Here is a 26,615-nt window from a genome sequence, read left to right as displayed (position 1 = left end):
TTATGGAATTAGTTGAAGTGCAGTGTGTTGCAGACACAGCTCCAAAGACAGCTCAGAGGTCTGAACTACACATCTAAGGCATGGGGGGGAACCAGCTCCAGTTTCTCTGCATGCCATTACTGAGCCCCTTGAGTGCTGGGAGGAGGTGGCTTACTGTACGTGGAGAGTGGTGTCCTCTGCCTTGTGCCCTAGCGCTCATGAACAATATCCCCCCAACCCCGACACGGTGGTAGCAAGGAAAGACCAAGGAAGAGTGCTTATGTGCACCGTCTCGATCAGGTGCAGCCCATCACAATGCCAGGGCACTGGAGCCAGTCAGCCTCTTGCCTTCCACCTTCCCAAATGCTGGGACCCTCTAGCCAAGAAGCTGGCAGTATCGCAGACTTCAAAGCTCAGAACCAAGATTACCACTGATGTAAAATCCTTGTGCTTTTCATCCTCCCTTGCCATTTTCCTCAAGCTTTGGAATAGGCCCTTCACCTTAGTTTTCCTCTCTGCTACAATAGGATAATAACACTTCCTTTATTTTACAAAGCCTAGGTAGATCAGTGAATGAAAAACTGCTATGGATGGGATAAAGGATTGCTCTACAATGGATTACTTCAAAGAAATCTCAGGCAATGGGTGTTTCCTATGGAAAGGCAATTATAAATTGAACTGTGCATCTTTCCTCTACAGTTTTCACCCAAACACTCGGCAGTATTGGCCAGTACTGTTATAATATGAAGCTGGTAGTTTATGATGCATAATGTAATTTAGTCTGTTTTTCACTTATACTTACATATATTTATGTAGATATAATGGCCGATTCCCATAAGTTTTACTTTCTACTCTTAATTGCTGATAGCTGTATAACTGGAAAGTCAATAAGAATACTATCAAATATATAGAGAATACCTCAGTAGGAATAATTGGGATTTCAGTCTGCTTCTACCCGTTCTGTGCCCTGCTATCTGGCATTACCCTCTGTTTTGTGAAAAGTAAAGTAGATAGATAAGCTTGTTATAAAACAAGAAGTCCGAACAGATGTTGTTCTCCTGTTTTATGAAAACTAAGTTATTTAGGAAAAAGAGCTGACTAATAGCAAACGTGTCATTTTGGAATGGAGACAGTTACAACACATTTGAGGAAAAAAAAAAGGGGGGTTTAAGCATGAAAAGTGTTAAATGGGAAACAATTAGGACAAACATTCCATGTGTAAAAACATAACCTTGGGCTCAGAATAAGAAATGCACTTCCAAAGGGCATTTTTTAATGAAATCTATAATCTTTTCCAAATATAAAGTTAAAGGGATTTAGGATGATGATGAAAAAAAATCTTTTCTTTCATCACTAAGAGCAGCAGAGCAAATAGAAAAACATTTGAAATGGGCATAGCTAATGTTCTGAAGTCAGTTCAGCATCAAAAATTGGTTGTGAGTCCACTAGTCTGAAAAATATTATTAGAGGGAGAGAGGAACATGACTTAAATTTAGATCTTAACCTTTTTTGCAGTACTTCATATTTAGCTGTAAATCTCCTGCCAAGCCATTTGCCAATAACCTGCTGCAGGACTCTTTTTGCTGAACACAATACTGTTGGTTTTTTTGTTTCCCCCGTGACCAGCCCTAAAGCTGTCAGTAAAGGGAAGTGTTCAATAAGTACAGACCTGCTGCCAGAGTCCAGATGCTGCCAGAATGGAGCCTCTGAATCTGTGTATGTGTGTCTGCATCTTTGGACTAGAGGACTCAAAAATATATTTCTTTCTCTATTTCTAATTCTAACTTGCAAAGGAAGTGACTATGCAGGATGTATGCTGTGGGTTTAGGTGGTAGGATCAGTTCTCTAAATTCACACAGTGTCTATTTGGAGGAACAGGTTACTGCACATTAACTGAGTGATGGCAGCTGTCCTCATGCCTGCTTTCAGCCTAGACCAACTGTAAAGAAATATGAAGTAGTTTAGCCTGCAGCCTGAGTTAAGTCAGGCATGGATTTAAGGAGGCTTTAGCCTCTTCATTTGCCTGCCTGGCTGCACACACAGAAACACATCCCATTCAACAGCTGCACACCTTCTTCATCCACCATTTAGATCAGGATGTTGTTCATCCCTGCATTGTCATTTTCTATGGACTAAAGACACGCCCACAAACAGTCGTTATGGCTCAGCTGAAGTGTGAAAAAGTTTTACGCCACAATAACTTGATTGCCCATCTGAACTCTAATTCAAGACATGCTGCATTTCAAGTATCTGCTGCAGTCGTCAAACATCACCTCTTGGGAAAGTTTCTTTTGTACCAACTGTTTGCCCACGTCTCTCAGCAAGTGTCTCCAGTGCTGCAGACACTCCAGCTTGAGGATCTTTTTAGAACAATCCCCAAAGACTTTTGCTGCATTGACATACTGAAAACTTCTTTAAATGGTGATTTCAGATATATGATCCAGCTATGTACGGATATGTCAAATAGTTGACTTCAATTTGCTCAGTGAAGAGTGTCATATGCTTCTCACCCACCTGCTCTTACACGTTGGCCTTCCACTCCCCCTTGTACAAGGGCATGCAATAATATATTGTAGCTACAGATACATATATAAAATAATCACTAACTCGGAATGTAGCTCCTGCACTTACTCTACAACTCATGTCACTTAACTGACCATCAGAGCTAGCTGCAGTGGATGAAAACTTCAGGTCTGTTTCCTTTGCTCCTTTTAGATAAAAAACCAAGTAGTTGGTTATCCCAGATTTTACTGGACCCATGAGTCAGGCTTTCTATCCACTCCTCACATTGAACAGTTTCTAGTTGCAGTGAATTAAAAATCTTTGTGTTCCTTCCTAGTATGAATGCATCCACTCTTACTGGTTTTAATCTAAACTGTCCCTCAACAGTGCTGTGAAGAAAGCAACACACCTACGCAGCTTCCCGTCTTGCCTTAGAGAAAACAAGCTCCTATGAAGAAAGATCTTCATGTTTACTAAATTCACCTCACACACAAATCACAAACAGGCCACAAATCATTGGAACACAAGTCATCAGTGATATCAAGCAGTTTTCAGGTGCCTGCCATGGCTTTAAGTTGTAAGGAGTGGGAAGGAAAGCCAGTAACCTCCTCTTATTCCTGTGGCTGCACAGCAGAGAGCAGAAAAGTCACCTTTGCAGCACAGTCCAACACACGTTTTGATATTTGAGAAGCAGCTTGGCCTCAGTGCCTCTAAAACAAGCCCCTTCTCCTTACTAAAGTAGCATCAGCAGTGTGTGGCACGGCTGAGACCATGCATGAAAAGCATTTCTGAATTAGTGTGCGCAGTGCTTTCCTTACTCTGCTGATTTAGCAGCTGGACAACCCAGTGCAGGTCCAGAGCATTTCATACAACTTCTCTGAACTTGTTTCAAATGGCTCTAATCGATCATCAAGGAAGCTCTGGCTCAAAATGAACTATAACTTATCATCACAATCCCCTTGTAAATAACAAAGGTGGCATCCAATTAATTAGCTGAAAGCCTGAAGTATTGTAGATTTGGAAAAAAAAAATCACTTTCGGTTAATGCTTAATAAAATACCAACAAACTAATTAATTGGAATGAGTTATACACAAGCACTCGGATCTATATTACATTGCCTGAGAAGAATAGTTTCTATCAAACTGTCAGCCTTTCATAATAAATAACTATAATAATAATAGCACAGCGGTGGTTCAGTAGTTAAGCATTCAGTAGAGCAAACTGTTTTCTGGTAGAGCATGTGATCCCAATGATTTCAAATACAATAGATTTATGGTGTCATAACTCAGATCAGACTCTGGTTAGTGCTTGGCTGGAATTTGAAGGATATATTCACAGTCGCAGCATTGTGATTTTATGCTGGTGTAGCTACGCTAAAAATAATGAAGCCACACAAGCATTAGATGGGAGTTCCACAATAATGAGTCACCTTTAATGAGATGTCTTGAGAGGCATTTTTATTAAATTATATCAGAAACAAAAGGTACAGAGCCTGTACAAGGCCCGGTTCTGGTTACAATGTAGACTTACAACAGTTATTTCAACAACAATTATAGTTCCCTTTCTATTAAGTATATTTCAGTTACATTCACCTCTCAAGGATATTTCGTTTCTCACTCTTGTTCTTTTCTCCACCTCTACATTGCATGTTTTCAGCCTATCATTGGATTTGTTTCTAACATCTGATAGAGAATCATGTTTCAAACATAAATACCAGAAACTGCCACAGACAAAAAACTCAGGATAATCCTCTTACTGCACTGAGTTTCATTATGCAGAAGTAAAAACATTATGACATAATAATAGCTATATTTCTTGTGGGAATGCACGCAAATACCGTTTAAATCAATGGAACCAACTAGTACTTTGGCTAAAGCTTATCAAAAACATTTCCCTCTTGTCACGAATGGGTGATTTAGATCACTGAAAGGACCACTGTCAAAGGTATTAGCAAAAGTGGTTTTCATATGATGTTGTAAAAGTGCGACTTCTTAACAAAGTTCGATGGCAAGGGTCACTCTATTATTGTACGGCACAATCATTTGAACAATGATTCAAAACTACCAAGACACAAAGCAAAGTTACCAAGGCACAAATTAAAATTACCAAGACAAAATCAAAGTCACCAAGGCACAAAGCAAAGTTACCATACTACAAGGTTATGCGCGATATCAGTCGCTTACCAAAGATCTGCCATTGGTAAAAGGTCTCTCTGCCTCAAGGAGCAACCTTGAGAGGCGTCCCAGCTCAAGGGGAGATCACTGCCATGCAGCCAGGCCGCTTAGCTGGGAGAGCTCAAAGAAGGCTCACTTCACCTGTCATATCTATGGAATAAAGTGGGTGGCTTGTAGACAAATTCCATGCGATGGGAGAGGTATGCACAAGACTCCTTGTACCCACAGCTTGCTTTCTTCCTTGATAAATGAGTCTTGGAAAAGCCACCCGCTATTCATGTGTTAATCGCATGATCAGTGTTCCAAGCTCATATGCATCGCTGCTCACTGTCTCACTCTGCTCCTTTGTGAGTTTTCAGAGAACAGATTGACACTAGAGGAGCTCTTGGCCCAGCTATGCCTCAGGCCTTTACCTCCTTTGGAGCCTGAACCAAACTACTGCTAGTTTGGTTAAGGGGGGGTCGAGTGCATCTGTCACACTCCACCCCATGACTACAGTCAATCCACTTTATAGACTCATAGAGTGGTAGTACGGTTACCTCTTGCCTCTATGTCACAAATATGTGGTGTATTGCAGATGGGTGGTGTCGTGGTTTAAGCCAGCCGGCAACAAAGCACCACGCAGCTGCTCGCTCGCTCACTCCTCCCCCCGGCAGGATGGGGAGGAGAAAATACAGCAAAAAAAGCTCGTGGGTCGAGACAAGGACAGGGAGGGGTCACTCATCAATTATGGTCACAGGCAAAACAGACTTGATTTTGGGGAAAAATAAACCAATTTAATTTATTAACAACCAAATCAGAGTAGAATGATGAGAAATAGAACCTTATCTTAAAAACACACCTTCCCCCCACCCCTCCCTTCTTCCCAGGCTCAGCTTTCCTCCTGATTCCTCTACCTCCTACCCCAGAGTGGTGCAGGGGGACGGGAATGGGGGTTGCAGTCAGTTCATCCCACATTGTCTCTGCCGCTCCTTCCTCCTTGGGGGGAGGACTCCTCACACTCTTCCCCTGCTCCACTGTGGAGTCCCTCTCACGGGAGTCAGCCTTCCATGAGCTTCTCCAACGCGAGTCCTTTCCACACACTGCAGTCCTCCACGCACTGCTCCAGCGTGGGGTTTCCCACAGAGTCACGGCCTTCTCTAGGCCCAGCCACCTGCTCCAGCATGGGGTCCTCCACGGGCTGCAGGGGAATCTTTGCTCCACCATTAACCCTCCATGGGCTGCAGGGGGACAGCCTGCCGTCTCACCAGGGGCTGCAGGGGAATCTCTGCTCCGGCGCACCTCCTCCCTCTCCTTCTTCACTGACCTCGGTGTCTGCATGGTTGATTCTCTCACATCCCACTCCTCTCCTCACTGGAGCTCCTCTTCTTCTTCTTCTTCCATCTTCTTCTTCCTCTCCTTCCTTTTTTTACTGTAACTCTTCTTCTTCTTCTTCTTCTTCCTCCTCTTCTTCTTCTTCCTCCTCCATCTTACTCTCTCCCTCAGGAGTCTTTTCCCCCTTCTTAAATATGCTATCACAGAGGCGCTACCACCGTTGCTGATGGGCTCGGCCGTGGCCAGAGGCGGGTCCAGGTTGGAGCCAGGGAAGCTTCTAGCAGCTTCTCACAGGAGCCACCCCTGTAGACCCTCCCTCGCTACACAAACCCAACACAGGTGGTAAGAGTACAATTATTTGATAAGTTGTTTAGTTTGAGTGTCACAATTAATTCTAGTTATATACCATTTCACGTACAGTATCAGTTGATTGTATACATTTTACATGTTGGATTGACGTAATTTGTTTCATCTTTTGCCTAACTTTGATATACAGAATGATTGTAAGCAATAAACATAATAAGGTCAAAACTAACAAAACTACAATTGGATGCAGCATCAAATTCAAAATTCCAGTTGCTGTTGGTGACCATCCAAAATGAGTTTTCCACTAGTGATGTTCTCCATCTTTCTTCACTCTTTCTAGGACATAGTGTATATTCTCTGCAGCATGATGGATGTTAATCAGGGTTCTTTGTCCATTGTTCTGAATTTGTTTTAGCAATTGACTCAGGTCATCATGTTGCAACAGTTTTCTTACCAATGTGAGATTCATTCCAATAGAGGTAGGCAATAAATCTTGATATAATCTATAGTTATATTGTAGCAATTGGTGGGTTGTGACAGGAGCTGAATAGTTAAAGTCGCATCCCATGATTTTGGTAAAACTACAAATACAAATATTCAAGTGATTATATGTCTCTACAATGGTGTTGTCTGTAAATATAGAATCACCAAGGGTTCTCATACAAACACATCCATTTCCAACATATACAAGTACAGTTTCAGGGGTTTCATCAGGATGTATTTCAAAATGACAAACATTTTGTTCAGTGTCAAGACAAATGTCTTGGGCCTTAATGGCATTACTTTCACAAATAAATCCCTGTTGTTCCCATACAACACATGCATCAACATCAATAGTTTGCCGTTTGTTCCCATTTTGTTGGGCTCATACTCTCATGTTCTAACGGATAGAGGACAGTTCCATTGTGATTTAATCCTAGTGCAATGATTGGGTATATGGTGTACAACAAAGCATTGCATATTGTTAAAACAAAAGCTGTGGCTTTACCATTGGTGGGGTCATAAGTGAAATTAACTAGATGCCACCAAGATTAGAAATCTTTTTCGAATTGAGTCACATTATCCCAAATTACCTTTTGAATCTCAGTGGGCAAGGTGCCCTCATCACCTTCCCTTATAATTGCTGTTACAGTAGATCGCACCCATAACTAAGAAACATGTATGGTGCAGAATGTACTATATTTACCGTATTGATTAGCATAAATAAAAGAAGTGAGGGTCTCCACCCTGTGGGTCGAGCTTGTTCACATGTGAACCGAATTTGGTTCATGCTGGTGATGATTGCTCCTGCAAGAAGGAAAAGTAATCCTTCGATGGTTGACCCAGTCTCCAGGGGAGGCGTGCTGGTATCATTCCCGGTATCGTTCCTGGAAAGGAAAAACAATACAAGTCTCGGCGGGGTTTTTCTGGACGGGTTACCCCTTAGTGGCTCAACTTGTTTAACTGCTCGGACTAAAGACAAAAGTTGCTTTTCCCACTCATAACATCTCAGTTGTGTCTCTTTAAAAGCAGTCAAGCTAAACACTAAAGGCCTTTTTGGCCCGCTTGGCCCACTCTGGAATAGATTGCAATAAGAACCATGTTCTGCAAAACCCCATTCTGCTATAATAGGGTTGCGGGGGTGCACTGGCCCCAGTGACTGATATGTTTTTAATTCCTGTATTAGAGTTTTGACTGCCTCTTTATATTCTGGCTTCCATTTCCACAGTTTTCCCTTTCATAAAAGTGAGTACAGTGGGCGAGCAATGATAGAAAATCTAGGTACATGTTTCCTACAGTATCCTAAAGTACCCATAAGTTGTCATAATTCTTTCCTAGATTGGGGCATCTGTAATCATTCTATTTTACTTAGGGTGTCCAGTAGAATTGCTGCACTACCTGTAATCCACCAAGTACCTAAAAATTTTACTTCTCTGCTTGGTCCCTGACATTGTTCAGGTGGAACTTCAACTTCTGCTCTATATAGTGCTTGCCACACTGCTGCTGCCACTTCCCCCACTTTTTCAGGGGAGGTCCCTCTGATCTGAATATCATCTATATATTGGTACAGTTTCACATTCTGAGCAAGTGAGACTGTCTGTAAAAGTTCAGCAAGCACAGCATGAGCAATTGTGGGTGAATGTTTACAACCCTGTGGGAGTCTGTTAAAGGTGTACTGTATACCTTCCCAAGTAAAAGCAAATTTCTCTTTATCTTCCTCCTGCAAGGGGACCATAAAGAACATATCTCTGACATCTAACACTGCCATCCATGGATGTGCAGCTGTTTGTAGTGTGGCTGTTAAAGCTGCAATATTAGGTACTGCAGCCGTTAGTGGAGCTGTGTTGGCATTTAAATGCCAATAATGAATTGTCAGACGCCATCTCCCATCCAGCTTTCGGACTGGCCAGACAGGTGAATTATATGGGGAGTGGGTTCTGGAAATAATGTGACATTTTTCCAAATCTGCTATTACTTCAGAAATTCCTGTTCATGCTGCAGCAGAAATTGGATACTGCCGGACATTGGTGATTTGTGAGTCGGGGAGTACAGGGGCTGCGCGGAGTACGTGTACTGTAGCTTCCCAATTTCTGCTGGGGTTGGGGTCAATACTTGAACCGAACTGGCAGGTCCCTTTTTCGTCTGGTCAAGACATCAGAACCCAAAATATTTTCACTGTGCTTTTTAATCGCAAAGCGAGTAGACAACATGGGCTTCTCACCCGGGAGCAATAAATTAACTTTTGCGGTTTGGCAAATAACACTTGCTCCGTTTACTCCAGTGACTTTAACTCTCTGCCGTCCAGGTCGCACGCCCAGCTTCTCAGCATCCTGTTGTGTTAGTATTGAACTTTGTGCTCCCATATCTCTTAGAAATTTTATCAGTTGTTGTTGAGGACCAACTGGAATTAAAATGTAAGGGCCTCTGTCATTTAGCCATTGGTAGGCTTCCACTCACCGGATGGGCAGGCCCAATTGCCATCCTGGCGCAACTCGTTTTTTGACTTCAAGGTTTGTAATTCCCTCCTAAGAGGTTTAAAAGGGTTTTGGCACCCTTGTGGAGTCTGTGTCAGTGGTGGGACATTAGGGGGCTGTTTAGTTTCCCCATTTCCACTCAATTTCTGGAATGCTTGTATTAAGCTTGTATTATACTTGTTGGTTGTCCCTCTGTTGCGATCTTTGGAACACCTAACTCTAATGCTTTTCTCCATAACTCATTTCTTCTTTCTCGAGACTCTGCTTATGGGTCTTTCTTTGTTTTTATGTTCTGTTTGTCTGCCTCCCAATCCTTGTGATGGTGTTTGTGTTATGGATCACTCCCGGTGGTTTTCCAGTCGGGGCCTTGGGTCTGATTTCTCGGTCAACAGATCATCCCACCCCATTTCATGGCCATGGTTTTCAATACTGTGCATTAATTCTGCCCATGTAGGGAGTTATCTGTGGGGACTGTCACCGCCAAATTCCTCGTTTTGCTCTCTGTCTCGTTTAATCTCATCCCGTTTTGCAATTAAATAGGGTTTGAGAATTGCTGGGGCTCCCCTAATTAGTGGCTTTAACATAGTATAATCTACAGTAGCGGATATCAGGGTATCACTGGACTCTCCACGTTTGTTCATAGATTGTATGCAGGCAGCTTTGGTGATGGCAGTGGAGAGTTCACTTAGGGAACGGATGGGAATCATAGAAGGTTCACCTTGATCGAAGGCATCTATTCCCCCAGCCCAGTAGGCTACCCCACTGGGGATAGAATGGGCTTCATCTACTGGATCGGGTCCTAGGTTTAAGAAAACTCCTGGACCCCAATAACTGTTTGCTTCATCTCCACTCAGCATTATTCAGTCACCACCACTGAGGCAGACATGCCACAAATATTCAGTTTCAGTTTCACCTGGCTTTCTGCCGTATTTCTCTTGTAATTTTGCCAATTGTAATGCATCCCACAGAGTGCTTTGCATAGTATATTGCTGACCACCTCCCTGAGGTCCTTCAGAGTATTCTGCTTTAATGATGGGCCTAGTCTTATATTCAGAGGAGTCCGAAAGGGGGAGGGGGTTAACATTTCTGTTTTCATGGTCATCAGGATCACCCCAAATATCACCATCCCAATCCTCTGGGGACACTATGAGTTTCCTAATTTGCATGGGGTTAGAAGGATGTGGGGCCTGCATGAGCATTATCTTGATCTTTTCTTCCAACTTTTTTTTTTTTCTCTTTTTCTTCCTGTAACTGCTTCTGTAGCTGTTCAATTTGCACGGACAGTAATAACTCAGCTGCCTTCCTGCCTTCTATTTCCTCTCTCAGATCTTGTCTCTCTCTATTATGCTTTTTCCTATCCTGACAGGTGGCTTCTAGACAGGTGCCTAACTTCTTACAAATAATTCCTTTTCCTTTACTGTCTTTAATATTTCCTCTTGCCAATTTTAATTGTTCTTCAATAACACCCCAGTCATGCCAGTGGTCGTGCACCCTTTCTTCTGAGAATTTGGGACTTGGACTTATTCTATGCTTCCATAAGTAATCAGTGAAATTACTTGCCATCCTGCCAACTATGCCAATTTGTCACAAATGGGTGATTTAGATCGCTGAAAGGACCACTGTCAAAGGTATTAGCAAAAGTGGTTTTCATATGATGTTGTAAAAGTGCGACTTAACAAAGTTCGATGGCAAGGGTCACTCTGTTATTGTACGGCACAATCATTTGAACAATGATTCAAAACTACCAAGACAAAATCAAAGTCACCAAGGCACAAAGCAAAGTTACCATACTACAAGGTTATGCGCGATATCAGTCGCTTACCAAAGATCTGCCATTGGTAAAAGGTCTCTCTGCCTCAAGGAGCAACCTTGAGAGGCGTCCCAGCTCAAGGGGAGATCACTGCCATGCAGCCAGGCCGCTTAGCTGGGAGAGCTCAAAGAAGGCTCACTTCGCCTGTCATATCTATGGAATAAAGTGGGTGGCTTGTAGACAAATTCCATGCGATGGGAGAGGTATGCACAAGACTCCTTGTACCCACAGCTTGCTTTCTTCCTTGATAAATGAGTCTTGGAAAAGTCACCTGCTATTCATGTGTTAATCGCATGATCAGTGTTCCAAGCTCATATGCATCGCTGCTCACTGTCTCACTCCGCTCCTTTGTGGGCTTTCAGAGAACAGATTGACACTAGAGGAGTTCTTGGCCCGGCTATGCCTCAGGCCTTTACCTCCTTTGGAGCCTGAACCAAACTACTGCTAGTTTGGTTAAGGGGTCGAGTGCATCTGTCACACCTCTCCTATAAGTAGTTAAAGGGAAATTAATTTAATTGCAAATCTGTATGAAACAGTGAAACTTTCTTTACTTTCATTATTTGGCATGAGAATTCAACAATGAAAAAACTCAGCAGAGAGTAGAATAAGATCTAGAGAAAAGGAATAAAAACTTGTCTGATGAATTTCATGTAGCTTAAGCCCAATTTTGCATATCTCAAATAGCAAGATTGATCAAATATGTGACTATGTGATAGGATTGATAGTACTTAATTTATTATTGTAATCAAACTGGATTTTTCATTGCCCTTTTAGGTAGATTTTTTTTTCTGTCAATAGCATCAGGGCAGACCAGACTGACTCTTCTGTTATCAGCAGAATTAAGCTGATTAGGCATGTCAAAAAGATCAATAGCTACTGTGACAATTTGCAGCTTGCTGACTGCACTTATGCAGAGTACTACTTAGAAAAAAAAAAGGACAAAACTTCTAATTAATGGTAATGGCTGAAGGAACTTTGTCCCAGAAATCTTATTTAGATTACTTTAAATATCACCGAGACCAAGCAAAATTTAGTCTTTTTGATGTACTGAACATTTTGGACTTCATTGAAATCTTGCTTTCAGTATTAGGGGAAACACGAAGATCTTCATTCCTGAGACAAATGAATAGGTCAAAAGATTGTGTTCTCTTGATAAATATCAGTGCAAGATGTTTGTACTTGAGCAAGCTAAGAAAGTCATTAGGGGCAGCATACCCGACAGGTACTAATGTGTTGTACCTTCCAAAGCTGCAGTAAATCTAATAACCTGTGACTGAAAAAATGGAGAAAGTAATAAAAGCATGTCATGAAATCAAAAATTGTAAGAAACTTCCTGACATGCCCTTTTGTTATATTTAATATATGCAATAGCACAGTAGACGTGTTTGTTGCTCACACGCTGTTGTATGAGTCATTGGAAAGGCCTTGCTACCAGCTCCTCCTCCCCATTTGTCCTGGCAGTCAATTTCTCAGAGGAAGACTTCCTAAGCTGTGTTCAGGGTTTTAACCAGGTTACTCCTGACTGACTACATAATATTTTTCTAATTATTATTTACATCCTATCCCCTACATATCACATGGGAACCTGCAGAAAATGCAAGCACTGTTACCATGCACTTTGTGTCTCTCTTTCTACTAGACTTCCCTGCCTGTAATTGCATATTTGTAAAATGAATGAGAAAAATCATTTCCTCACCTTTTCACATCTATTCCTCTGCATCTGCTCTATATTATTTAGTCCTCAGTTAAAAAAAAAAACCTCAAAACCATAAAACTTTTAAAACATTTATAATGTAAATTATATAATTAATTTATAGCCATTAGAATCTTACAGAGTTCATGCAAAAGAGCTTGAAAAGAATGGTTTTTTCTTCTGTTTATCTCTTTTTTAAGCAAAGGATGGGGAATCGGGAAGTTTGGGTCCCATTCTCAGCTTTGCCACTGAGCCAATGTAGTGGGCAACATGTCTCAGCAGATCAAATGTGCATGTAGACTCAGCCCCTCTTTCTGAGGTCAGACCAATAGGTGCCTTTGGCCCTACAGCCAACATGTGGGAAAGGAGTATTCCCCAAATACATGGTTTAAACTTACAAAAATTATATGCTTTCTAGTCAAGAAAATTGCAAATTTTATTTTTGCCCATTGAACAACATCGAATATACACTTCAATGTTTTACTTTTTTGTTGCACTCTGCCACCAGTCTTGACCTACCTGAAGTTTCAGTCATCATTTAACTTCCTACACTTTCTGCTAAGAATTATTAGCATGGCCTCTCTTTTTGAGGCCTGTCTGTATGCAAGGCAATTCTGGAAAGGTCCCTTTCAGACCCAGCAGGACGAACATTAATAAACCCTGCCAGCAACTTCCAGCAAAATGCCCAGGCACATACAGCAAGAGCAGGAAAAGTTGTGCGTCTTCTCCTACACCCCGTCAATGCCACTGAGTACAGAAGAACCACCTATGTTCGGCAGTTTAAATGGGGTACATCCTTTCTAAGACAATAAATGGGCATAAATATTAAACGGAGGAGGGTTTTTTTGTTTGCTTTATTCCTTGAGAACCACTGGAAGAACTGGTCACAAAATTCTGGTATTTAGACTACCCTAGACAACCTGAAACAATGGCTGGTCATAGCCCAATGCTGCATGAGGCTAGTCCTAAGTACACTTACTTAGCAAATGCCTGTCAATACAGAGTACTGGCTTGCACGTGGGATTTACAGCCTCGTGGAAGTTTGGTGATATGTCTGTTTGGAAATACTAGCATGGGTGACATCTTGGCAATATATCTGATACATAAAAGAATTTCTGATTACCGCTTAATATATTTTAATGTTTTTTAGAAATTGTCTAAGTGCTTTGTGTCAAGCTCATGCACTGCCTTCCTGTGGACCTGTGTTTTGAAAGGGTAGCTTGTATGCTTTGTCTGTTTTGAGGGGAACGGGGACTCTGCTGTTTGTTGACCCACTGTCAGTAGATTTATCATTATTTAGTATTCATTATACATTTTTGTGCTAATTTCATTTTGGGTTGGTTTTTTTTTTTTTCCCTTTTTTTCTTTTTAGGCAGGACTATGTGTTTATCTTAAGCTTTTAGGTAAGAATAAGATAGTCATGGTGTCTGATGGTTTTGGGACATCAAAATATTTAATTTTAATGGCTCAGCTTCAACTGTCAAAAACAAATGTTGTGCCTCCAGTTTTTAAAAACAAACAAACAAAAAAAACCAAAAAACCAACCTGTGAATTGATTCAGAGGCAAATAATGCTGTCAGATCAGGCCAAAAATTCTCTCAGATGTGTGAACAAAATACCTGCCTAAATGAGATTAATTCCTCTCCAACATAATGTAATTGAACTTAATAATCAGTACTAGTGGACTGGTTATTTATATTCCATCTAAGTAAATCAGAATTAGCTCCACAGATTTTGCTAGCCTAAATTTATGAGCATAGAGTCAACCTCTGAGTGCACTACGGAAACAAGGACAGCCAAACACTTACCACCCAGAAGCAAATGCAGATCCCTTTTCAGGGGAGGGTGATGGTGGCTTATAAAAAAGATCGCAAGCTTTTTGCTGTAACTTATGGCTGGTAAAGAAACATCAGATTTAATTGAAGTAACTCAACACTTTAAACATGAAGACTGATTTCAGTTTCTACCCCTGAATATTTTTGCCAATGTAATTTTCACTAATTCTGGTGGAGTCGCTCTTCTTTTACCTCCCTGTATTTTGGTTGACTCCAGTAGACTTTGGATGACTTGTGGAAGGTGCTGGGTTGGGTTTGGTTCACCCATTATTTGCAACCAACATTCCCCAGTCCTGTGTAAGGAGAATAGGCATCAGAGTAGTAACCTAGTGTAGATACCAAAGCAGCAGTACAAGGTACAGTGGGAAAGTGGTGAGAGAACAGGAAGGGGACACTGGTGTTTTCTAGGCTCTCACTGGGACACTGAAATCCTCCACAATGACTCAGGCCAGCCATTGGGTCTGTCTTTGCGTATGGATTTGAGCCTATCAGCTTAATCCTCAAATTCTTCGATTTAACTGAAATTGAGCAATTGTCATGCATCACACATTTTTCCTGGTGTGTCAGTCTTTGAAAGTAAATAGCTTTAGTTCCCCTAGAAAACAGTCATTTCACAGGTTTTATCAGTATGCTTGAGCCTCAAGAATGCTGAATGAAAAACCCTCAGAGGAAACATTTTTCTGTTGAAAGTCTTCATGCAAGTAAAAAGGGGAAAACACTGAAAAGCCAAAAGGTTGTTATTTTTCCATATAAAAAGACGCAAATTTTAGATGTTTTTATTTTTTCAATACAAATTGCAGAGCCACTGCAGTTAGTGACCCAATTATTCCAAAAGGTCTCAGTTTTTTGAGAAAATATAAATGTGTTACTAAGAAGATTTTCTGCATGATTAATATCAAAACATGAAAGGCAGATTGAATTTATCTGTACATAGGCATTTACAGACCTCAGAAAGGGAAGTTATTTAGAAGGTGATAGAACTGTAATTGCCATTTCAACAAAAAAGCAATCAGTGAGGAATAAAACAAGCTCAGTCTGCCAAAATGAAGATTTGGAAGTTAATCAAATGCCATCTTAGCCAGCCTGTTACGCTGATATGTATATCTGAAGTTTCCAAATTATTGTTGCTATTGATTTCTAAAAGTACACTACAGTTTTATAATGTCTTTCAAAACAAGTAAGTTGTGTTCCAGCCCCAATAAATAGAGAATCAAAAGGCTAAATTCTTCTCTGCTTCCTCTTTGCAGTGTTATACTAATCCCTTCTCAGCTATTAGGTGATTCTGCACCATTTGCAGACCACATTGTAACCCCAAGTCCACCATTTTGCTTTGGAATTTTTATTTTTAAAGGAATGTCTCTTGAAATCCTCATAAAACAAAGATGTTATGCACTACTATGCACTTTGCATTCAAATAAGTATAATGCAGGAAAATACCAAGCAAAACCTGTTTAAAATAGGATCAGCTTTTATTGTCATTTCCATCTGGATCACTTTCCCAAACCAAGTCTTTCACAGGTAACAGTCTTTCACAGGTAACTCTACATCCTGTATGTTTAATTGACTGTCTTAATTCAGTACACTATTGTCACCATTTAAGTATCTGTTGTGCATCATTGTTTGTCTCTTCCCTTTCCTCCTTCCTATGGTTTACTCCGAGCTTTCCCAGTATCTCTGTCATCTCATGCTAAATGCTTCCAGCTGCTTCCTCCAGCAAGCTCTTCTCCCCATTCCTTCTCTATTAATTTGCTTTTTACCTCGCTCTACCTGGTCTTTATGTTGAGTAAAACTTCTGCCTCCAAGTAACTGAAAAATCTCCTGTTGATTAGATAGGACATTCCTGATCTCATTACCATCATTGCGTACAATTTCTTTTTCCTGCATGGGTGCACTTTGGTTTTTGATACCTATCTAAACTCTAATTTGGTAATACTGGGAAAGTTTAGCAGGTGCTTTCTGTGTAATTAGTTTAAGGTAATTCTCCTAGTAAGCTCCTACTTTCATATATTTTAAAAATACACTACTTGAAGTGTAGACGTAGTGAGTGGCCTCAGGTTACAAGTTTTAGTAGTTCCTTTATACATTAACCTGTGTGTTCAAACATGCACCCTTGGCATCGGTAGGACAGGAACTATTGCCTTCAGCATTCATACTAACTGGACCACCACCTCACACTGGGGAATTCCTACTCCTCACATCAATAGGAATTTTATTCTACAACTTTTTGACAGCACCCTGCATCCTAAAACCATCTCCTTCGTAGCGTTCAGAATGATAAAGGACGATCCTTACCGTGGATCCTGCTAGGACTCAGTTAGACTTGCTTCTCATGGAACAGGCCCAATCCCAAGAAGCAGAAAACACCTAGTGGTTTCCAATAAGAGTCATACCTGTGGGAATTTGCTACAAATATCTACTCATATTCAGGGTTAAAGGAAAGTGGGACATTTTCCCCTTTACTACATTTGGCACTGGATCCCAAGAAGGAGTTGTGTTGCTCTCAAGGCACACGGTTACAAGCTGAGGGAACTCTGTGGACAGCAGCAGCGAGGCTTTACTGCATTTGGTTTGGCTTTATCAGCCAAGAGGGAACATGAAATGGAGTGTTGGTGGTGGGAGCATGGCTTCACCATGGGGTAGCCTTGTGAGTGCATTCTGGGTAAAGGCTTCAGGGCAGCAAGTTCTGCAAAAGCACCACCTTCCCACCTTCCCACCTCTTCCACGTTCTCCTGCTTGGAGATCCTGCAGCCCACCCCACACTCTGCAGAAGGTCCAATGCCTCCAGCTTCAGTTCCCTCCCACCATCACCAGAAGCTACACTGCTAGTCCCTGAGTCTTCTCCTACTGCTATAAAGGACCTTGTAGAGGAATATTTTGCTGCAAAAAGCAGTCGAGTAGGAGGAAAACCCACAGAGTAAAGTGAGGTGGACAGCTCCACTTCTTTCTCTCCTCCTCCTTGCTGCCCTCATAGGCCCTCTCAACAAAGCTCTCAAATGACCATGGTGACTCTAATCCCAAAGTCATTCCTTCAGCCTCACACCTGACCATCATCTCAACTGGAGCATGTCCTCACTAGCACTCTCCAAATACTAGATCCTGTCTCCACCACTACACCCAACAGTATTCATCACAAATCTGCCTACACAGGACTCTGAGAAAGAAAAGATATGTTGGTCTAGGGGAAAAATCAGTATTTGATAGGGTTATCTCATTCTTTCTGCTGATTTTTATCAGGCAAACAAGTGAAACAGAGCATTTTAATACAAAGGAGATGACAGAAGTTTGTTTTCACTGATGAGTAAAACAGCCATTGTCACATGTACTCACATAAGTACTAACACTTCAAAGCAATCAAACCGTTCACTGAACAGAAAAATGATTCTGTAGTGTTTTCAGCAATTAAACTATGACTGACAGAGTACAAAAGATAATTATTAGGTTTTATAATTTGAAGAAAGGTTTAAAGAAGGTGCAACTGCTTCCTTTAATTATTCTTTATTAATATTTACCAAACTGTACAATTCGTCCTATTTGTTATATGCAGTAAATATTCTATCACTAGCTCATTATAAAAAGTTTTGCTTTAGTGCCATAATTTTTTCTGTCATGTTTTACAAGTGTTACAAATGACAGCAGCAAACCCGTAATACACATTCACGTTCCCCTGCTAACACCTACTGAACTGAGCATTTACATTTCATATGGGGGCATTATACTAAATCACCTATATAGCTGTGTTACTTAATCAGAGATTTCATGCTTTAAATCAAGGGACAAAGCGCAAGGTGTATCTCAAATGAACAGAGCTGTGAATTCAATGTGATAGCTAATACAAATTCAAGGTTCCTTGGTAAGCCCTGTTCGTTGCTTGTGGTTTTCCATTCATAATGATGAATGCTGTGTAAAAGCCAATAGAAGCGCTTGCCCCCGTGGTACCTTACAAACATAAATTACTGGGTTTTGCACTCAGTGTGAGCTGCCTGCTTAACAGACAGGCAGGATATTTTCTTGAGTTAGACACAGCAAATAAACAGAATGGCAATTTGCACTACTACTTTCTGTAATGCATCCTGATTTTTCTCATTTTCGGGAAATATCTGGATCAATAATGGCTAACCAAGATTTGTTGTTTTGTTTTTTTTAAAAAGTCTGTTCTGCAAACAGATTCAGTTTTTCAGCTCCTTGGCTGTCCAGAAAGTACATTTCATAATCAGAAGAAATTATTAGAGATGAAACAGAGTCTGCCATCCTAGAGGACACAACAGCAGCATCTGTGGACCTGGATTCAGTATTCTCAGTTGTACAGATAACAGTATAGGAGTGAGCATCAGATGCAATCAAAGCAATCGCGCTACAATTGCAGTTTGAGGTAGTGCAAGTATGAGGGCCAGTGTTGTGAGTGAAAGGACAGTGCAGCAGCTGCATTTTAATGGGGCTTGCAGTTGTTTGGCAGAAAGTGATGTATGGCAGTCACATAACCCACTGCCAAAGCCTAGTCAGACACCGGCAGCAACCTGGGAAGGTGTCAGGCATCGAGTCTCCTACTCAACAGGAGCCTGACAGAGGTAGAAATGCGATTTTACCTGAAACCAAGCAGTGGTCAGAATTAGCTTCAGATGCCTCCCTTACAGTTATTAAACTCAGAAGTCCAGTCCTGAGAATGGGTTTGTCTGGCAAGGAAAAAGAGGCAGGAGAGCAAGAGGAAGGATATTTGAGGCTAGTTTCAAGCTCATGTGTATATGTGCACCGTCATCTACCCATCCACTGTTTAGGTGCATTTTCTGGGAATTTCTAAGATTAATGTTATCACAAAAGCCATTTAGAGCAATCGATTGTTTAAAAACAGATGCATTTTGTCAGATGAACATCTTGTATATACCTGTTGGATGCTCTTATTGCTTATAATTATTGTGGGGTAAACCATACAGTAAATTCTGTAACGTCCATACTCTGTGGGACTTTTCTCTAAACCTTTTCTTAATGTTCTACAAGGGAAGATGTTAATTATGTACATCTTTTGTGTCATTTAGTCATGGTGCATTCCTAATACTCCCTTCCAAGGACATATGCTGAATTTATGCTCTCAGATAGTAAGATTTATTCCAGTACATCTAGGTCTGGAAGATGAGCATGGTAAAGAAAGTCCAGCACACTTTTCCCATAAACCCTGTGAGAAGGAAACTAGGTATTTATGGGGAACAAGGAACATATCCCTGTTGTTTACCATTTTTCAGAACTGTAAGGAAGAACAAATGAACCAGAGCAGGGAAGAGGCTGAGCTCTGTTTGGATCCAGCTAGCAGAGATCAAAACTCATGTCTCCTACAGACAAATAAAGTCCACCTGAACAAGTTTAGAAAAGCCAGCAGCATCCTCCCTGCTACAGAAGCAGTGATCACCATTACAGCTTCCAGCTGCTTGGAGACGCTGGGGAGAGGAGGGTGGCCCACCTCGTTCTAAAAGAATGGTGCCTGCAGGTGTTTACCATGTATTGAGCTTGCCTTTTCATAAAAGGCTTTTAGGAGAAATACAGAGTGCAAACTCTTCCTGTTGTGTCATGCTTGGTGGTTACCAAGCACAGAGCTTAGAGGAAATGGTCCCCTGGCAGGTGATCTGATGGCCAGGCTCTCCCACAAAAAATGTCCTTTACATGCAGGGCATTCTTAAAGATCTACAGATGTAAAGATTGGAATTATCTAGGTTTTGAGGGGAGGTAAGTGATAAAACTATTAAACCTCTAAAAGACAAGATGGAAAACTCTCTAGATTTTTACTGAGTTTTATCTGATTTACTCCATCATTTTTAGTGATTATGGTTTGGGGCTCATTAAGTAGAACTGCACTTTCATTTAGTGAGGTGTTTAATGTTGGCTTTCCAATGTTATATACATTGTAATAGTGTAAAGTTAAAATTAATTGAAGCTAGTATAATTTGAGTCTGGTAAAAATGCTAGAAGGATCATACTGGAACTATAATAACAGTAGCAATAGCATTTCTGGAAGACTGAAATCAGTGTTATGCCTAAGAAGACTGTTTCCAATAGCTCATGCTCAAAAAGGCACCCAGATAGGGAAAAAAAACAGCAGAAATAATTTCAGGCAGAAAATGAACCAATAAATATTCCATAACCTATCTCTAGCTTTTTTCAGAGATTATGATGGCAATTAGGACAGTATATACTGTTTCTTTGATATTGTCTATGGCTGCCAAGGCTATATGCTCAGTTGGGTTATTCAATTCTTAAAATGCATTATGTTCAAATCACGCATTCTAAAGTGGGTTTCTGTTAGAACTACATCAAATGAAAGCCATATTGCTGGCTCAAATGTAATTCAGTTCATCCTTGTTGTGTCAGGATGTTTTTTATATATATAACGGGAAGGAAATGAAAAGATTAAAAGAAACATTAGTTATCATGAGGTTTTTTTAATATCATCAGCACTACCATAAAGCCAGTTGATAAATTGCACACTATTCAGAAGAAAGAAATAGAATAAAATTAGTATTGCATTACACTAGATTAATCATAGCCCTGGGTTACCGTCATTCTATGGAAAATAAAAGCTTGACTACTTCAGATTTTAAAGTTTCTCCTCAGTCTTTAAGATTATTTGCCTTAAGAGGCAAATAACAAGCCCATGTACTGAAGGAAGAACACAAGATTTTGGACTAGTGGGGTTGGTAAATTTTTATCATTGTTTCTAAATGACAGCAAAGCAGCATTGATGACTTGGATCCAGATGGTTAGCAGTAACGCTTCATAATAGTAACCTAATGAAGCTTTTTAGTGCTGGTGACAGGTAAATGCTTGAAAGGTTTATGGCAGGGAAAAAGCTTCAATAAATAACTTGAAAATCTGTCTCTCTTCTTACTTGCATAATTATTGCTTTTTATAATGGCATAATGGAACAGCAAAGCATAGGTGAAGAAAAGGCTAGAAAAGAGGAACTCTCTCTGGAGCGAATAGGATGTACAGTGGGATTTTTTTTTTTTCTTTTTACTTCTTGTAAGATGAATAGCTACTTAACAACCATTAGGCCTCTCTCAGACTTAAGGGGAGAATTTAAAAATCTTTTTCATATAGTTAAGTCTGTCGAGGGATCAGGAGCTAAAAATAGGGGAGATGAAGATATTTCTCTATGCAAGTAGAGAATAATAGTTTCAGGATATTTTAATAGAAAGAAGAAAGTTCTGGGATCTCTCACATGAGCTTTTCTCCCTAATCCTGGTTACCTGTGAAGAGTACAACAAGAAATCTGGTGCTCCCTTTGCAACGAGGGAAAATCTGATGGCTGACTGCTTCAAAGGGCAGGAGGCCAGTCCTGCAGGGACTCTGATGTTTCTGATAAAACCTTTTTCATTGGAAAACCAGGTTTTCAATAAATGGAAATTTTAGAAGAAATTGTCCCTTTTTTTTCTGTGGAAGAAAAAGGCAGACTTAAAACTTACTGAAGGAGTGGGAAATTGGCTGAAAAGAACATCTGGAAATTTTTCAGGTTTTGATCAAAAGTGCACCAGGTTTTTTCAGCTGGTTTCAGTTACAGAAAATGATATAACCAAAAAAAAAAAGTGAAGAAGAAATTGGCTGAAAGATATTTTTCCTGTCAAAATTTAAAAAAACCCTTAGGTTGAAAATTTCACTTAAAAAAAGAAACCATCTACTTCTGTTAACATTTTCTACTGTCAGTTTTCCAAACAGATGTGATTGGGAAAGTGTTGTCAGTTTTCCTGTGGGTAGGTGGAGCTGGTATGTCTTATGCTCCCCTGCAGCATCACTGAATGCCTAGTTGAAGCTGGTAGCATTAATGGGTTGCACAGCAGGACTCTCAGATTTTTTAGATGCAACCTGCCTCCAGCCTCTGCTGGAAGAATGACCCTCAAAAGTATTGGCTGACACTGGATTCTTGCTGTTTCACATTGTGGCTAGTAAAACAACAAAAGAAATCAAAGGATATGCAATTAAGGCTACGGCATGTATGCAAGAACAACAATAAAATAGACAATGTCAAAAGGGAAGCCATTGAGGAAAGAACCATTAATCTGGTAACTATAAGCATTGTTGAAAGCACACAGTCAATGTAAATGGTCCAGAATAAGGTATATAAATAGTGTAATGGGACCGAAGCAAAGAATTCTACACACAGTTTATTTAGATTGAATGCTATTATGCAAATAAAGCATTTCATTGCAAAGCAGCTAAGATACATTCTTCTGTTTTCTGCTGCTAAAATAGAAATTATTGAGCAGTTGTTCTCATAGCAGTATTGAGGGGAAGTATGCTTCAGCCTCAACAGCTCTTCCTTGATTCACTGTGGTTATTTTGGGCCACGCAGTCTAACTCAGGACTGTTGCACAGTCCTGATTGTCCACTGCTGCAGGTACATGACTTTTCTTTTAGCCCTTGAATGTTTAAGGTGGGAAAGTATGTTAGAAATCAATATTTGATTTATTCATGAAAAAGTTAAGCCCTAGTCCTCTTCCCTCTTTTCCCCAGTTTTCTTGGCTTCCTTTTGAGGTTCTGCTGGAGGAAATTCTGTGCCTTCATACTAAAGTGAACATTTCATTTCTCAGTTTCTACAGATCAAGTGATGAGATGTCATGTGTGAACCCCCTGAAGGCTGAGAAGAGAAACTCTGACTCCCCCACAGAAAATTGTGAACTGCGGTTTCTTACTGGCTAGCAACACCTTTGACTCAATTTATATGAAATCTCAATTTACTTATTAAAATGGACGTTATTGTTCAAATATTAGAAATTCCATTTCTTATATGTTCTAAGCTGTACAATTGTCAGATTTTTATGGTTTAGATTGTAAATGTGTTTTTCTCTGGCTAATTATTGGTATTATTTTTTTAATTTTGATGTCTTAAAGGCCAATGTACTGTATCATAATAATATGAAGGACATATTTAACAGGTGTGGGAAACACTGTATACAAATGTATATTTCTAAAAGCTATTTTTATGATTAGCATGTTTTACTGTTTTACCATATTTAGAGTCAGGTGATATTGCACTTCTTTATTTACAGCTTAATTAATTCAAACAAGATCATAATTAAATACATTGTATGGTATTATCCATTATTTTATTTATTATATTTGTCACTGGAAATAATTATGTTTACTAACAGGGATAGCTGCTAAAAAGTGAAAATGTCAATCAAAATAAGAGAGCAATCCTGATAAACTGTAAATTGGATCCTCCTGTAAATCCCTTTCTTCAGATAAGCACTCTTTGTGATGCCATTCACTAGTCAGTTGTTACAGCTGTTCCTGCAAGTCTCTAAAGGCAGTTTGTTGTTACCATACGGAAAGTTTACATGACAGTCAGTCTCCTGTCTAGCCAGGTAAATTACTTATAGACTGCCAATATCTGACAACCTGAGTTAGCCTACTGATTACTTTTTGGTTTATTTTCTGGCAGTAGTCTTTCCACTCCTGAACCCCTAAAGCCCTCCTAAAAGCCTGCAGTTGGAATAATTAATTATTACAGATGTTGTAGGGGGAATCTCAGTATAGAATTTCTTAATAAATCATATTTCCTTTCAAACAGAATGGATGCATTATTTCTCTTGTGTTACTGAGATACTAAGGGTATCAAAGCACATATGACATGGGCACAAGGTCTTCTGCTCTAATGAAAGTACCAACTTGTTCACCATCCCAAAGCTAGACCTCCTTAGCACTGCAGATGATACCAAACAAGGAATAGATATTTATTTATCTACATCCTTCTGTGAGATATACTCCTATAGAAAGAGACATGTCTTTAAAGTGAAAGCAGGGGAAAAATTATTTAATAGCTACGGCCTTCCAAGAGGGAGAGACATTAATTTAAGAAGTACCTTACACAGGCAAATGGAGCTCAGACCCAGCTGTGTGCCAGTCTGCAGCACAGAGCCCTGACGCCCACTGATATCCGTGCCAGGGGTATTTGGTATCATCCAGCACCACAAAGATAAATCCTTGCCTTGCCCTTTCAATCATTCTCTGTAGGCTGAAAGCAAGAAAAAATAAAGCTACCAGAGAGACTCTTTAATAGATCAAACTTCCAATTTCCATAAAAACCAGCAGTTTCTGAGATGATAGGTTCACCTCAAACAGTGGGGGTATGAGGAGGTGGGAGCTCAAGGTCTCTAGTCAGGTTTCCAGCATGGGGACCACCATCAAAGGACTGATATTCTTCAAACATTTGGAAGAAGAGCATACATTTGAATTTAATTATCTATTACTGAGTGGGACTTTACTTCACTAGCAGACTATGTAACATAGCACTCTCAGTTATGTTTGTGTATCTTATATTTAGCTTGTCTATTGTCTGTGGAGTTACATGGTTTACCTAAGTGCTGAGTAGTACCTAGCTACTTAATTAAGGAAAGAATAGTATAAGTAGTTATGCCTGAGCATAAAGAAACACAGCTTCAGAATCCACCAAGGCTGACTCTCCCACAAAAGTGCAGCAAAAAATATTACTTCTGTGTAAAAGTGAAATGTTAGGTTAAATCAAAGGGTGAAATATTTCTCCACTTTCTATCTATTAGTATAGGTTATGATCATTTTTAACTAAAAATGCCAAAAGAATTGCCATTTTGGGATCTCCCTCTTTGGCTGACAGTTAAAAAAAAGAACTCCAAACCTTAGCAGCTCAACGGGCATTTTGCCCATTTCAATTATGTAAACTGTTGGCTGACTTAAAAGATGACGAACATCGTCCAAGGAGATCAGTTCTGATGTTGGTGTTAATAAATTATGTATGAGAAACAGCTAGGTGTATCATCTCTTCACCACCTCCATTCCAGTTGAGCTAATAATCACAGAAAGCACTCTATTAGATTTTTACAAATTCCTTCCAATCGTTATCCTTAGATTATATATTCACAGAAATGATTGCACCATCATGTCGACACTGTTTCACACCAGTTTAAGTCCTGAATATATTTTGAACACAAAAAGACATTTCTGATGATAACACCATGAGGCACTACTTCATTTGCAAGCCAGAAGTTTGTTGTGCCGTGCAGTTGATTACTAGCAAGGTTTCTTAATGGCATGTTTGCTTCAAATCACTACAGAGGATGCTGGTAGCTTCAACAGAGCTTGATAGTTCTCTACTTTTCATGTATGCGGTATGCTCGGTGTTGTTTGCCATCACTACCTATACTCGTTTTACATGGGTTTTGTCAGTTGTGGGTTTTTTTAACATTGCTCATCCCTTGCAATATGGAAGAATAGGAAACATAAAGGATCTTGTCAATCGGTTCGGACAGTCAACAGTCTTATAAAATCCTTTATGGACAGTCCTGAATTAAACCAATTCATTTTCTACACAGACCTATATGCTCTGTGTATTTCAGATATTTGTTTCAAACCTGTGCAGCTGCATGAATGGAAAATATTTACTAAAAAGCTTTAAAGTTTGGATCAAGAAAAAATATTTTTACTTTTGTAAACTCTTGTATTACATATTGCTGTGGTTCTTATCAGTTTTCTCTGTAGATCCATTTTTAGTTCTGAAAAATCATTGTACTTAAACTATGTAGATAGCTACAATCTTGTAAGCAGTCATATTTTTAATAGGTGCCACTGCAAGTTAGAATTAAAACATTCAGGGTTTGCCCATGTAGAGCAGATTGATGGTTCATTACAGTTTTCTTTAAAATGTTGTAACATAATTTTTACATGTCTGTAAATAAATATTTTCTCTGATTTATGCACTAATTCAGTTTTGTAATTTCTTCTCTTAAAATGTGACTCTAAGAAACTTTCCAGGAAAAATGTATTTGTCTCGTGGAAAAATGCCATTTAAAGCTCTGCAATACAACCATGCTTCACAGACTTTCCAAGAACAAATAGAAACAGGCATCCATAATATGAAGTACTTAAGTAAGATGGAGAAAAATGTGGTAAATCCTGCTATCACTTTAACAGTTTGAGAAATTTAAGGACCAGTCCTGTGTTAAAAAATGACTGAGAAGAAATCTGACAAACTTCCTGAAAAGAGGAAATTCTTCAGTGGGATGAGAGAGAAAGAGAGAGGTCCAGCAGTG

At 39.9% G+C, this 26,615-nt stretch overlaps 1 protein-coding gene across 1 annotated transcript in view; it reads left to right on the top strand.

The window, feature by feature from the left end:
- RALYL (RALY RNA binding protein like) overlaps positions 1–23,623 on the top strand; it is a 211,744-nt gene extending 188,121 nt beyond the window's left edge. Inside the window, exon 8 of the mRNA XM_050891900.1 lies at positions 23,139–23,623. Within this exon, the coding sequence (XP_050747857.1) occupies positions 23,139–23,156 (18 nt within the window). The 3' untranslated portion in view covers positions 23,157–23,623. The remainder of the gene's footprint in view (positions 1–23,138) is intronic.
- Positions 23,624–26,615: the final 2,992 nt, after the last annotated feature.

This window comes from Gymnogyps californianus, chromosome 2, assembly GCF_018139145.2.
Source record: "Gymnogyps californianus isolate 813 chromosome 2, ASM1813914v2, whole genome shotgun sequence".
Classification (NCBI taxonomy): Eukaryota; Metazoa; Chordata; class Aves; order Accipitriformes; family Cathartidae; genus Gymnogyps; species Gymnogyps californianus.
The sequence above is the reverse complement of the archived record's forward strand: the minus strand, read 5'-3'. Positions and strand labels throughout refer to the sequence as shown.